Source organism: Choristoneura fumiferana, chromosome 5 (genome assembly GCF_025370935.1).
Source record: "Choristoneura fumiferana chromosome 5, NRCan_CFum_1, whole genome shotgun sequence".
Taxonomy (NCBI): domain Eukaryota; kingdom Metazoa; phylum Arthropoda; class Insecta; order Lepidoptera; family Tortricidae; genus Choristoneura; species Choristoneura fumiferana.
The window spans coordinates 21,903,121-21,918,670 of NC_133476.1; the positions used below are offsets into that span (position 1 = coordinate 21,903,121).

General features: G+C 48.6%; 2 protein-coding genes across 2 annotated transcripts in view; one reads left to right on the plus strand and one right to left on the minus strand.

Annotated features, from left to right (window-relative positions):
* Window positions 1-15,550, minus strand: part of LOC141428434 (uncharacterized) — a 314,383-nt gene that overhangs the window by 45,610 nt on the left and 253,223 nt on the right. The gene's annotated exons all lie outside the window — the stretch shown is intronic.
* The window catches only part of Vps13D (vacuolar protein sorting 13D), a 75,054-nt gene that overhangs the window by 8,886 nt on the left and 50,618 nt on the right, over window positions 1-15,550 (plus strand). The window contains 15 exon segments of the mRNA XM_074087337.1: window positions 4,465-4,647; window positions 6,089-6,343; window positions 6,915-7,082; window positions 7,612-7,765; window positions 10,571-10,752; window positions 11,180-11,351; window positions 11,354-11,516; window positions 11,844-12,082; window positions 12,085-12,178; window positions 12,375-12,483; window positions 12,546-12,596; window positions 13,416-13,587; window positions 14,163-14,289; window positions 15,018-15,141; window positions 15,361-15,509. Of these exon segments, the coding sequence (XP_073943438.1) occupies window positions 4,465-4,647; window positions 6,089-6,343; window positions 6,915-7,082; window positions 7,612-7,765; window positions 10,571-10,752; window positions 11,180-11,351; window positions 11,354-11,516; window positions 11,844-12,082; window positions 12,085-12,178; window positions 12,375-12,483; window positions 12,546-12,596; window positions 13,416-13,587; window positions 14,163-14,289; window positions 15,018-15,141; window positions 15,361-15,509 (2,342 nt within the window).

Genomic DNA, 15,550 nt, shown 5'->3' on the forward strand with positions numbered 1-15,550 from the left:
CATCTCAGCCGGTTTCTTCGGACTCACGAGGTTGCTCAGCAGCTCATATGTACCCTCACCCATCAACGCGATCAACGTGGGCAACCACAGCTCTTCCTTGATGCTATTCACTTTAAAATACATCTGCAGCCTCTCGACGTACAAAGTCCAGTTACCCGCCGACGCGTCAAACTCGCCGATTTTGCCGATAGACATGTTTACGCCCAACGAACACACGTTACACACAACGTACACGTTAATAAAAAGTCCCCAAAATCCTCGATCGCCACTGAAGTATAGGAGTTTTAGAATAAAACACAGTTTAGCATGCAATAATCTAATCCGGACTGAACGTACAACCATTTGCAAATCATTCGATCTTATACCCTCTTCTCTTAATATAAATCTGCAAGTACCTACACTACAAATACAAGATGGCCATTGATTGTTGGTTTGGTAATGCGGGCACGAGATATGAAAGTTCTTTATACGGCGGAATACGACGTGCCACCAGTATGCAGAGGCTATGTGAGAGGCTGGAGCAAAGATCGCTACGAATTTACCGAATACTTAGTATTGACCCATAATAGAGCACTCTAAGGGGCTGTTTCACCATCCATTGATTAGCGTTAACCGATGGTTAAATGTGATGCCGTCTCCGTCTATTCGAACAAAACAAATAGAGACGGCATCACACCTAACCGCCAGTTAACACTAATCAATGGATGGTAAAACAGCCCCTAAGAGTCCTTGCGAAGTATAATAATCTGCCTGCTCATTCAAGGAATCTCCAATACTTACACACTTTGAAGGGTCAAGCTAGAAAAACATAATCCTAACTCAATATGTTTTGATTATGTTTGTTTATTACGCTCTTACGCTTAAAGTACTCAAGTATTCAACTGATTGTGATGAAATTTGGCGTGGAGTTTGAAACCTTGAGAAGGCCAAAGGATAGTTTTTATCACAGAAAACTGTATAGTCCCCACGGGAGCACGACGAAGGCGCGGACAATAGCTAATAATAATAAACAAATTATAAATACTCTGAGTTGCAACACATGCCTTTGCTCTCTATGTATTTGTGCGTATTTTTGTCCTTGCTTTTGGTGACACACTAACAAGTATTTCATTCCATATCATAAAGAAACCGAATTATCTAATAACTGAAAGAGTTTTATTTTATGACCAGAATGTACTGGAATCTTTTGATAATGACATTTGTATTTACATACTATCCACATTGCCCTCTCTTGACACAGACCTGTTTCGTGTAAGATAAGATTGCAAAGTATCTGATAAACAACACAGTCATAAATAACACAGTAGCAGACGAGGATTACATCACAGAATATTTATTTTGATAGAAATTGAAGTAATTCATGTTTTTTAATAACAATACATAAAAATTATTATGTCTGTTTGGTACTAAAACCATGCATTGTACTGATGTTTACGATAATTCAACAAGAAAGCAGTTTCAACATTGAATTAACTTGCGGGAATTGAAACAAACAAAAAAAGTATATAAATAATATTTTTATCCCGAAAATTGCATAGTTCCCATGGGACGGCAAAAAACAAATCGTCACTACTTAAAAAAACTCGTACCTCAAAATAGATAATTTTTCCGTGAACTTTATGTACAATTACGTCAAGGTTCAATTTTGTTTACATATTGATTTTAGATACGAGATTTTTTCAAAGTGTAGAAATTCTTCGCAGATTTTTTTTTATTCGACTGGATGGCAAACGAACAAGTGGGTCTCCTGATGGTAAGAGATCACCACCGCCCATAAACATCTGCAACACCAGCGGTATTGCAGATGCGTTGCCAACCTAGAGGCCTAAGGTGGGATACCTCAAGTGGCAGTTATTTCACCGGCTGTCTTACTCTCCATGCCGAAACACAACAGTGCAAGCACTGCTGCTTCACGGCAGGATTAGCGAGCAAGATGGTGGTAGCAATCCGGGCCGGGCCGGGGGGAGATTAAGCCGTTAGTACTAACTTAATTTAATCGTACAAAAGAGATAAGAACTCTTGATCTAATATTATTTATTCTTTACAATAGAACAAAGACAAGACAGCATAATGCCGCGGCAAGCTCACATGTGCTCCCTGGATGAAACATATGCAAGACAGGGCAGTGGCCCAGTCCCTCTTGATCTATTGTTTACAAAACATCTAATTAAAGTCTATAGACTGATTGTAGATTATGCAATAGTAAAGAAAAAAAAACCGGCCAAGAGTGTGTCGGACACGCCCAAAATAGGGTTCCGTAGCCATTATGAAAAAAATAAGTAATATTTTTCTAAGGATTTCTTATTTGGTACGGAATATTCCAAGTTTAGGTATATTTTATAGCTTAGGCTGCTATTTACTCTTAAACTACTAATAATTCTCAAGAAAACTTAACCGTTATAGTTTTCCTTGTAAGTTTGATATACTTACTACCATCCTGAATTTTTTCAAATTTTTCCACTCACCGGTTTAGATTTTAGAGGGGGGGGGTAGGGGACGCTCGATTTTAATGAAAATTTGCACTTTAAAAGTTGAATATTTTGCAAAAACATCACTAAATCCTAAAATCGTTTGAGCAACCCCCTAATGGTTTTAAAATACCTATCCAACGATACCCCACACTACAAGGTTGGATGAGAAAAAAAAACACCCCCACTTTACGTATATGGGATACTCTAAAAAAAATGTTTTTTGAATTTTTTTATTGTACCATTTTGTCGGCATAGTTTACATATATGTTTGTGAAAAATTACAGCTTTCTAGGATTGATAGTCCCAAAGCCGCGGACGGACAGACAGACAGACAGTTTTAGACGTGATGAGGTACAAACAAACAGACTTACAAACTTTCGCATTTATAATATTAGTGGAGGTACTAGTGCATGACAATGTAACAAAATGTATAAGAATTCTCAAATACAGTGAAGTATTGTGTGTAGGTACTTTTAACATGAACTCGTATGCATACATTGCATGTTATTTGTGAAAAGCAACTAATTATAGTGTAGGGCCAAGGTTTTTAAAACCGCAAGAAACGTTTTAAACGTTTCCATATGACTGCACAAAGAATCCATAGAATCCATAGAATGTCAATGACGCTGAGGTCATCAATTCGTAAAAAATACATACTATTTGAACTGCCTATTGTGGAGTCATTCAAGTACCTTAAAAGGTACTAAAGCGTAAGCAAAGTTGAGAGCTTTTGACCCTGCCCTCCCCTGTGCCATCAAAAATAAACTGAGTGAAGGACTTTAAAAAAATATACCTGGTTGAGTTTCTTGCCGGAATCTTCAGCAGAGGTTTTTCCGAACCGGTGGTAGTTTTTATTTTGACATTCATAAGTGCTTGTTTTAGCCTAAATTGAATGAAGATATTTTGACTTTGACTTTTGACTTTGACTCCCTTATTAAACGTGAGATTTTCAAAAATTATGCAACTAGAAACGCATCCATAACGTTTTACATTAAACTTATATACTAAGCGTGGTGAGGCTGCATTGCGACCAGAGAGAGGATGTGCGAGGAATGTGTTTACATTTTGGTGTGTAATTTGTAACATAAATATACTACAAGTACACACTCAAGCACACGCACACATACACACACACACACACACACACACACACAAACACGCGCGCACGCACACGAATGCATCTCAATTTAATAACTTGTTTTAGTATAAATTAAGATTGTGTTTTTGGAATCTTTTTGTATTTTTTATTTCAATTCCAAATTTTTGTTACTTTTACGGTCATCCCGTAATACCCATCCAGTGCAGTGGTCCAGTGGTGGTGTAGTGGTATAGCACGTGGCACGGAATGCCGAGGACCTGGGTTCGATTCCCAGCACTAGTCTTATTTTTCTGGTTTCCCTATGCATCTATATTTAAGTTTGTATTTTCGATATTAGTATAAATTTAAGTATAGGTAAAAATGGTACCTTTCTTTTTCTTTTTTGTTTCGTTTTTTACTATATAAAAATCGTTTATGTAACATAACTGGCATCCTTTTATGAATAGAAGAGCGAGACCTCCTGATACAGGTATGTTATACCTACTAGGAGGGCTCAAACACCATATTATTATTATGAACCAATAAAAACGCTTCATTTACCTATGCTCGCTCTTGTAACTGCATATTCCGTGAGCTTCGCCTGTGCTGGCCCTACACTACGAAGTGCAAAATTCGAACTTTGTATCTCGCCGTCCCGTTGACGCTTATATTATTTAATACAAGAGTGACAGGGACGATACGATATGAACGTCGATTTTAGAATTTCGTGGTAGCTCCTCTAAGGGCCGCCACATACACACGGAATTCCGTTTCGGAATTTCGAACGCAGTAAATCCATACAAATCTTTGGACCTAGCACATAAAAACAGTAGTTTTCCGTTCGAACTTTTCTCTGATTCTGAATTCCGATAAACGTATATGTGGCCGCCCTAAGTGTGCGTCGTGTGGTTGCAGTGGGACGCGGCGGCGGAGGCGGTGTTCGCGCACGAGCGCAAGGTGGCGCTGCTGGACGCGCTGGAGGCGCAGTGGCGCGCGGCGCACGAGGCGCTGGCCGACGCCGGATACTACGCCGCCTCCTACTCCTCCTGGCTCAGCTACGGCACCGGCCTGCTGGCCAACATCGTCGAGAACCTGCAGGTAGGAGCGGCCACAGTGCCCACACGGTACAAAATACGCGTTCTTGAATCTACATAAGCACTACCACGTCTGTACACGCAAGATACACAGCAAAAGCCTAGTACTATAAGTACTATCAATGACATTTAAAGGTACTTATAATATGTAGGTATGGCTTAGATATGTGCAAATAAATGTAATCGTTAATCTTACCTATTTATTTAAACCTACTTAAAATGTGTGTCTGTGTATTTAAGCATTATTATTTTTAATTACAATAGATATACGACTACAAACTCAAACAAATTAAGTATTCGGTAGGTAGTTATTTCATGTACTAATCGCGACAATTTCAGAAATCATTATTTAATTATAAAAGGAAGTAGGTAGGGTACCGTTACCATTTCGCAAAATGATTGCTCCCGAACTTAGTGCCGTGCGGCCGACATACATCGCGTTGCGCACCCTACTGCTTTCATACTAGGCGTTTAGTGTCTGTCAACTTGAAAGTTCAACTTTAGCGACATATTGCATTGTATGTTGTGTTGTATGTTTTTATATGTTTTAGTTTTTAAATGGGTCCCACTGAAAAACAGCGTTGCGGCTTGCCGTAACATTATGCTGAGTGGGGCCCTCTTTATACTATTCGATGTTATTTTTTTATTCTTTCCATCTAATGTATTTTTATGTGTATCGAATATGTGTAAATAAATGTTTCTCTCTCTCTCTCTTATATTCATTTGATAGTAACTTGTTTAAAAATTGATAGACCACTTATTTGGCTGATTGTAACTAGTCTATTCGTAATGTTTTAATTCCTGATTCACGTGAACTTTTTTAAATGTCTATGTACAGTCAGTAGCATCAATATTTGACACAACAAAGTGTGCGTAAATATAAGATACGCTTCTATTTCTAAGGCCGGCAAGATATCATATATTTTTTCATCACACTTGCTCGTAAACAGTATCGTAACATGCAGGCTACCTTGTTTGCAACCCCCCAAATAAAACCCTCGACCTTAATTTGCTTGTCATGAAACCCGTGGTCGGTAAATGAGTCATTGCCCGTACTAATTTTCTTGTCATGAAGCCCAAGATCGGTAAATGAGTTTGTTACTGCACGCCATGCACATGCTGCGGAGGGGGAGGGCGGCCAAGAGCGTAGTCAGCGGTACCGGCAATTTTTGAAAAATGTTAGTTTTTATTTTACAAATATACAATTTTACTTGCAAATGTGATGAAAAACATTGTATGTCGCACGGGCGGTACTAGAATTATGAACATCGACTCATTAAAGCCCTTAGTCTTCGACTTCGGGCTTCTAATATACTCTCGTTCGTAATTCCTTATTTACCGCCCTTAAGACACAATGTACTATTGCACGCTCCAGGTGACTTTATCGGCTTGTTCGGTTAGTCCTGTCATTAACGGGCACGGTCCGTTCCGGTTCCGGTCCTCAGTTGAAGGTGAACGACGTGCACATCCGGTACGAGGACGCGGTGACGTGCGCGCGCGGGTTCGCGTGCGGGCTGGCGGCGGCCTCGCTGTCGGCGGAGTCGTGCGACGCGGCCGGCCGGCGCGGCTTCACCACGCTGCCCGCCGGCGACGACGGCTGCTCCTTCAAGCTGCTCGAGCTGCAGCGGCTAGCCGTCTACTGGGACCCCATGCCCAAGCCGCACGGCATGATGGCTGACTGCTCCATCTCTGAACTATCTGTGAGAATACAGCTTCTATAACTTGTTACTTGCGTAATTTATTGCTTGTGCAGCTTGTGTTTTTAAAAATGAGCTTTTTATAAAGCGTTCACTATCGATAACGATTAGGTAATCGGGCAAATATTCGAGCGTTTTGACCGCGCGGTCAAACGTCTTTAGCGTCCCACGTTAATATAACACAACGGAAAGACAACTCACAAGAACTTTAATCACGCTAAATTCAGCATCGGTATTGTCTTCAATTTTTCATAAAAAAACAACCCTGGGCATTACCTCTTTTAGTAACACCTGCGAAAACACCAATGACAAAAAAAACGCTGCAAAAACGCTGAATATTCCCCCAATCACAAATGCTCAAATCTGAACCACTAAGTCTCATCGCGGCTTATACATATACGTTCCACTGCAGTTCCACTTTGTTCCTTTCAAAATGTGTGTATTACAACGTTGAATTTCTTCGCAAGTATTACGTTTCTTATGATGTTTTCGTTCACCGTAAAGTTAATGGTAAATTTCACGCGGTTTAAAAATATGTGTGATATGATAATATGAATGTGTTGGTGTGTTTTAGGAGCGCATGTCGGCGACGTGGCTGGCGCCGCACCGGTACCTGCTGGCGCCGGCGACGGCGGCCGCGCGCGTGCGCCGCGAGCGCACCGAGCAGCCGCTGCGCTCGCGCACGCGCCCGCGCCTCGCCGCGCACCTCACGCTCGACACCGTCGCGCTCGACCTCACGCAGGTGCCTTCTCGCATTTGACTACTTGGGCTACTCGGCCGAACGAGGGCTATCGTTTTTGTCTTTCTAGATGGCGCCACTGTTGCGTGAGGTTTTTAAGTGTGGCTTTCAAAGTCTTTTATTGCGGGCGTGAAAACAAAGTTTAGATTAAAATCATATTTAATACACCTTAAAACCACACCATAAAAATATCGAGCAACCAGTGTTGCGTAGTCCCGTTTTGTTCGGAAAAAAAGGAGGACATAAGTTTCCGAGAGACAAAACTGTCTCAAAACACAGACATTCTTTGCCCCGGAACGCATATTTGCCATAATTAAATTCAGGTAATGCAAAATATTCACAAAATTATTCTAATTATAAATAAACCCGCGTAGCTCACCCAAAAACTATGAGATTTGACATTTCGGAGACCTCACGCTACACTAGCGCCTCTAGCGGCGAATTCATACGCGATAGCCCTCATTGGCTGACTGTATTTTGTTGGGTTGCAATTTTAATTAACGATTGAGTATGTCTATGATTTGGTGTGCAGCGGCAGTACAGCGAGGCGGTGGGATGCGCGCAGGGGCTGGAGCGCATCGCGAAGTTGCGCGAGTTCCGCGCGCTGCGGCCCGCGCTGCCCGTGCGCGGCGCCGCGCGCCTCTGGTGGCTGTACGCCGTGCGCTGCCATCTGCCGCACCACACCTGTGAGTACAGCGCACGCCACAACAAGCGGCGCGAGGCCCGCGCTGCCCGTGCGCGGCGCCGCGCGCCTCTGGTGGCTGTACGCCGTGCGCTGCCATCTGCCGCACCACACCTGTGAGTACAGCGCACGTCACAACAAGCGGCGCGAGGCCCGCGCTGCCCGTGCGCGGCGCCGCGCGCCTCTGGTGGCTGTACGCCGTGCGCTGCCATCTGCCGCACCACACCTGTGAGTACAGCGCACGTCACAACAAGCGGCGCGAGGCCCGCGCTGCCCGTGCGCGGCGCCGCGCGCCTCTGGTGGCTGTACGCCGTGCGCTGCCATCTGCCGCACCACACCTGTGAGTACAGCGCACGTCACAACAAGCGGCGCGAGGCCCGCGCTGCCCGTGCGCGGCGCCGCGCGCCTCTGGTGGCTGTACGCCGTGCGCTGCCATCTGCCGCACCACACCTGTGAGTACAGCGCACGTCACAACAAGCGGCGCGAGGCCCGCGCTGCCCGTGCGCGGCGCCGCGCGCCTCTGGTGGCTGTACGCCGTGCGCTGCCATCTGCCGCACCACACCTGTGAGTACAGCGCACGTCACAACAAGCGGCGCGAGGCCCGCGCTGCCCGTGCGCGGCGCCGCGCGCCTCTGGTGGCTGTACGCCGTGCGCTGCCATCTGCCGCACCACACCTGTGAGTACAGCGCACGCCACAACAAGCGGCGCGAGGCCCGCGCTGCCCGTGCGCGGCGCCGCGCGCCTCTGGTGGCTGTACGCCGTGCGCTGCCATCTGCCGCACCACACCTGTGAGTACAGCGCACGTCACAACAAGCGGCGCGAGGCCCGCGCTGCCCGTGCGCGGCGCCGCGCGCCTCTGGTGGCTGTACGCCGTGCGCTGCCATCTGCCGCACCACACCTGTGAGTACAGCGCACGCCACAACAAGCGGCGCGAGGCCCGCGCTGCCCGTGCGCGGCGCCGCGCGCCTCTGGTGGCTGTACGCCGTGCGCTGCCATCTGCCGCACCACACCTGTGAGTACAGCGCACGTCACAACAAGCGGCGCGAGGCCCGCGCTGCCCGTGCGCGGCGCCGCGCGCCTCTGGTGGCTGTACGCCGTGCGCTGCCATCTGCCGCACCACACCTGTGAGTACAGCGCACGTCACAACAAGCGGCGCGAGGCCCGCGCTGCCCGTGCGCGGCGCCGCGCGCCTCTGGTGGCTGTACGCCGTGCGCTGCCATCTGCCGCACCACACCTGTGAGTACAGCGCACGTCACAACAAGCGGCGCGAGGCCCGCGCTGCCCGTGCGCGGCGCCGCGCGCCTCTGGTGGCTGTACGCCGTGCGCTGCCATCTGCCGCACCACACCTGTGAGTACAGCGCACGTCACAACAAGCGGCGCGAGGCCCGCGCTGCCCGTGCGCGGCGCCGCGCGCCTCTGGTGGCTGTACGCCGTGCGCTGCCATCTGCCGCACCACACCTGTGAGTACAGCGCACGTCACAACAAGCGGCGCGAGGCCCGCGCTGCCCGTGCGCGGCGCCGCGCGCCTCTGGTGGCTGTACGCCGTGCGCTGCCATCTGCCGCACCACACCTGTGAGTACAGCGCACGCCACAACAAGCGGCGCGAGGCCCGCGCTGCCCGTGCGCGGCGCCGCGCGCCTCTGGTGGCTGTACGCCGTGCGCTGCCATCTGCCGCACCACACCTGTGAGTACAGCGCACGCCACAACAAGCGGCGCGAGGCCCGCGCTGCCCGTGCGCGGCGCCGCGCGCCTCTGGTGGCTGTACGCCGTGCGCTGCCATCTGCCGCACCACACCTGTGAGTACAGCGCACGTCACAACAAGCGGCGCGAGGCCCGCGCTGCCCGTGCGCGGCGCCGCGCGCCTCTGGTGGCTGTACGCCGTGCGCTGCCATCTGCCGCACCACACCTGTGAGTACAGCGCACGTCACAACAAGCGGCGCGAGGCCCGCGCTGCCCGTGCGCGGCGCCGCGCGCCTCTGGTGGCTGTACGCCGTGCGCTGCCATCTGCCGCACCACACCTGTGAGTACAGCGCACGTCACAACAAGCGGCGCGAGGCCCGCGCTGCCCGTGCGCGGCGCCGCGCGCCTCTGGTGGCTGTACGCCGTGCGCTGCCATCTGCCGCACCACACCTGTGAGTACAGCGCACGTCACAACAAGCGGCGCGAGGCCCGCGCTGCCCGTGCGCGGCGCCGCGCGCCTCTGGTGGCTGTACGCCGTGCGCTGCCATCTGCCGCACCACACCTGTGAGTACAGCGCACGCCACAACAAGCGGCGCGAGGCCCGCGCTGCCCGTGCGCGGCGCCGCGCGCCTCTGGTGGCTGTACGCCGTGCGCTGCCATCTGCCGCACCACACCTGTGAGTACAGCGCACGTCACAACAAGCGGCGCGAGGCCCGCGCTGTTAGATTTGTCTGAAAACTAAGGTATCAAATGTAGGTGCCGAAAAGGACGTGGTTCGATCAAGGAAGAAATAAATGGAAATCAACAAAAAAAGATTGACCCGAGGACCCACAAGGCCTAACGGGAGAGAGGAAACAGATAACTGTAGTAAGACTCAGTGGGTAGATAAAAACCTCCCCAATCATCTCCTCTCTGTTGTAAGCTCCAGAGAGCTGCGGAAGTGCAGGAGAAGTAAACAAAAGCAGGATCTAGTGCCTGCGAGTCATCTCAACCCCCAAAAAGGTAGTATCGACCTAGTGGAGACGGTGGATACACTTCTTACTGGTTATCCCTGCGTCGGAGCCGCTGCAATGCAACGCTGCGGTTCTGATCGCGATCGCTACATGGTGTCGTAATGTCTCGTGTGCAGGGATGGAGCCCCGGCCGACGTGGGGCTCGTGCCTGTCGCAGGCGCGCGCCGTGCGGCAGTACGTCGAGACGTGCCTGGGCATCCTGGCGCAGCCGGCCGCCGCGCTGCCGCCCGACAAAAAGGCCGCCAAGGACGAGTTCGAGTGGCGCACGCCGCTGCATCTGCTCAAGCCGCTCAGAGAGGTCACTCACTTGTTTTAAATTAGGGTTTTTCGACAGCGCAGTATCACAGAAACGATCATTAGACATAAACATGACATTTCGCGTATCATGACGTTAATAAACATAAATCGAGCGTACGCAGTCAGCTAAAAAACGTCATGTTGTCATACTGAACATAGCTCGCAGTTCATCGTAACATCATTTTTGGTCAGTAATTAATTTGCGCTTCCAAATTTTTTTTCTGTACAGGTGCTGTACAGTTGGTACTGAATATGGCAAAACTGTACCGTAACTTATGTCTAGAAATTTTAACGTTTAGATTCCTTTAAAACTATAACCCAAGCGGTTCCTTTTTTGTCTTTTTCTTATCGATCTTTCCTGTCAGAGTTTAGGAAAACATTACGCACAATAATAATTGTCATCCCTCCCATCTATTACATTGAAACAGATAGCGATGCGCAAAGTTCCCAAAGCGACCCCGGTGTCGACCCCCGACAAGCCGGGCGGGTCGGGGCGCAGCATGCTGGTGCACTGGTTCCCGCAGTGGTGGGGCTGGTACGGGGCGCCCGACGCCGCGCCCGCCGCCCCCGCGACCCCCGCCGCCCCGCCGACGACCCCGCGCCGCCCGCCCCCGACCTCGAGGAAGAGATACTCGACGTGTTGGCGGACTCGCTCGAGAACAACACACTCTTGAAAAGAGATACGGTTTTTGGGCAGTTTGAGTTCGTACTGAATAAAGGCTGCTTAAATTTGTGCATGGATTCGTCCGACACGGATAGTAACAAGTAAGTGACAGTTTACTATCTAACTTGTGCGCCTAAATTGTTTTCAATCCGCACAACCCTATTCACTCTTGTTGGACATTTACTGATAGATTGAAATGCGTTTTCCCCAAAGAGCACCACAATCGACCGCATATCGAAAACATTTTTGCCTAACGAATATTGTTTGTTCAACGTTATTAGCCAATCCCCACTTACTGGCTTTTTGACTAATCTTGAGATCATTTTCGAGCAATAAGGCAAACGAAGTTGTATTTTTTTTTTGCATGTGCCTTTTTTGATGTGGTATGCAACAGAGTATTGTGTCGTAACGCTGTTGGTCGTGCGCAGAGCGGTGGGCGGGGGCGCGGGCGCGGGCGCGGCGGGCGTGGGGCTGGAGCTGCAGTTCAGCGCGGTGCGCGTGGGGCTGGAGTCGCGCGTGCGCGCGGGCTCGCTGGCGCTGCGCGTGTCGCTGGGCGCGCTGTGGCTGCGCGAGCGCGTCACGCCGGGCTCGCTGTTCCCCGTGCTGGTGGCGCCCGCGCCGCTCGGCCTCGTGCGCGACGGGCTCGGCCCCGCCCCCGCCCCCGCCACGACCCGCAGCCGCCCCAGCCGCCCCACCACACACAGGAGCCGCTCTTCCAGCTCGTCTATGAGAAGAAGCCCTTCGGATTGAATGCTGATTACAAGTGAGTCTTTTAAACTACACTTTTTAACTTGCTTCTCCTCTACTACACGAGCGAGATACAATTCGAACTTCGTATCTTGCCGCCCCTCTGACGCTAATATTATTTAATACGAGAGTGAGAGAGACGGTACGATACGAATTTCGATATTCGAATGACGTAGTAGCCCCCCAGGGCAATACTCTGGTATCGTTTCCAGATTGTGGGTAAAATCAGCGTCTCTGGAGGTGGTGTACTGCGCGGCGGCGGCGCGCTGGGCGCAGCAGTTCCTGGCGGAGCCGTGGGGGCGGGGCGAGGCGGGGGGCGAGGCGGGGGTGAGCCGGGGCGAGGGGCGGGGTCGCCGCTGGCCTACGCCCACGTGCGCGACCAGACCAAAGCGCGCCTCATCACGCAGTGGGAGCACATGCTGCATCCGCATCTGGTAAACTACTTAACTACTGAGTGTGGTACCTACTATCTTATGTGTTAACCCCACTTATAAACTATCTACGTGGCCTTCACTCAAAATCATCTAAGTACTTCCAAACTATTGCATCAAAAGAATATTGAGAAAAATGCCATTTTATTTTATTTTTAATATACAAGTCTGAAACAATAGTAATAATAATAATAATTCCTCACTCTGCGGCCCTGAACACCGGTAGCTTGGGCCCTGCCCCGTTACCGGCGGCAAACTAGGTTAGGTTTTTATAATATTTTTATTTTGTACGTACTTTTCTGTATTTTACTTTTTATAACTATTATAAAAACCTAAACCTAAGAATGAAAGAAAAATAAAGAATATAATAATAAATGGACTAACACTAATTTGTAAGACCAATCCTACTAACAAAAAATATGGACTTTGGTTTGGTCTGAAATAAAGTTTTTTTTTATGAACCTGCGTTTTTACCGCATTTTTTTCCTTATTACCGTCGTACTATCTATTATCAAATTAGATATGCTCAGGGTTAACAGACAATCCATGTTCCATCTGATTTATGTCCTTGCCTTGTATCCTTCCGTTATGATAATAATCATGGGATGGTAATGTAATGATGTTTAACCGAGCGATCAAAATGCTCCAATATTAACCCTCTTCTTCTCATTACTTATTTCTCTCCAGAGGCATACTTATCTCAGAAAAGACTAATAATGTCACGGCAAGCGGCTGGACTGTCACGGATTTTTTTTAAGCACGCCTAAGCAGCTGGGCTGAACTAATGTGGTTAACTTATGTGCCTTGTTATTACGTCCTTAGGGCGAGCGTCGGTCGTGGCAGGTGGAGCTGGACATCTCTGCGCCGCAGATAATCTTCGTGGAGTCGCTGGTGGAGCGGGACGCGGCCGTGCTGGTGCTGGACTTCGGCCGGCTGCGGCTCGCCAACGCGCATGCGCCCGAGGACGCGCCCAGCCCGCCCGATGACGATGAAGGTAGGCGGTAGGCGCCACCTGGAAAAAGAAAAGTGAAGGAAAGGAAAAGGAAGGAAAGAAACATTTATTCGTGACAAACATAAGAACAATGGATAAAAAAAATATATAATGCATATGCAAATGGCCCCAAATGCAAATGCACTATGGTTTTGATTTTTTTTTATTTGCCTTTGGCTATGTCCCTCTGCTGGGCAAAGGCCTGGCACTTTATGTCTGCTGTTTGTGTGTTGCTTATGTGTATGTGTGATTTCAACTGTTAGCTGTATGTAAACTGTCTACGATGCAAAATTTACGACAACAGTCGTATTTCACGAGCTCATAAAAGCCCTAAATTTAGACGCAGATGTAGAGACCTTAGTATAGTTGTAATTGGGATTGTTTAAAAAAAAATACCAACACTTTTTATTATTTTTTTGTACACAAAAATCAATTAATAGAAACCAATATAGACCTTTTTTCATGTAATTGACTACATTTTAAAACTTTGTAAAGAAATAGACAACCCCAATTTGACATGAATGATATCATCTCATACTGGATTCATGATTGCTAAAACCTATATTTGTACTTGGTAGAAATGTTCATGACGCCGTGTTCGACGCCGCCGGGCAGCCTGCTGTCGCCGGCGTCGCCGCCCGGCCCGCCGGCGCCCGCGCAGCCCGCGCTGGATGCCACGCGGCTGCACAACAGGCTCTATGACAGGTTACACTTTAAACTTAACTTTAAGTTTTCAAGAAAAGAGCGTACTCCTACCTTAACGGCCGGCAACGCACTTGTGACTCTTCTGGCGCTGCAGGTGTCCATGGGCGACGGTAATCGCTTACCATCAGGTGATCCGCCTGCTCGTTTGCCCCCTATACCATAAAAAAAAAAACTAAGCTATACATGCGCTTGCTAATGCGGTATAGGTGAAGAACTTAAATTAATGACCTGCTATATGCACAGAATTGATATGGGACTTCAGTTATTTTTCAAATACGGAACGTTGGCCTATACGGACATGTTACTACTTACATACAACAAGTGATTTACTAAAGTTTTTCATCTATATCTACTTACTAAGCTTATGCTTTTTTGGGTTTTCGTATCTCAAACAAAAGAAAAAATAGATCTCTTCTACAATACCTTTGTTGACGTCCAATCTGTTTGTTAAGACTCTTTTTTCTCAGGAACACGTCAAGTTGAAATAAATATAAACACTTGGGGTCTATTTGAGATATAAAAAAACTTTCTAAAATTTGATACAAAGTAAAGCCTCAACATTATAGTTGGAAAATCACTGGACTGAAAAAAAACCTTTGTCTTTAATATAAATATTTTGCTAATTTTTAAATTTGTACGGATCCATTCGTCAGATTCCGACTCGCCTTTACCAAATACTGAAATATCAGTCTGTTTTGACATTTTCTGTACGACTTATTTCCCCCTAGATACACGATCGAGTTCAGCGACCTCCAGATCCTGGTGGGGCGCGCGCGGGACAACTGGAAGTACGCGCACAGCAAGACCACCTCCACGCTGCACCTGCTGGACCGGTTCAGCATCTCGCTGCAGGTCAGTGCCGGCTGCTCCAGCTGCTGTTTGGAGAACCTTTCTTGACATTTATGTGCAATGTTGATGTTTAATTTACGCGCAAACTGAGAAGCACAGTGTATAAACTTGTTCATAAAATCCAGTTTTTCCCTCGACTTAACTGTCAATCCTCGGCTGCAGCTCGGGTGGACAAACGCCTCGGTTACAATGGCGCGTTGTTACTTTGACTTTGTATTGCAGGCGGAGCGTCGCGTGGTGCACACGACGGACCCTCAGTACCCGACGGCCACGCTGCGGGGCACGCTGCCGGCGCTGGTGGTGCACCTCAGCGAGCAGAAGGTGCTGGCCGTGCGCGCCGTCGTCGCCAGCTCGCCGCTCGTCGGGGCCGCGTGAGTACCTGCCTAACAACTTGGTTGGTCGTTTGGGAAAG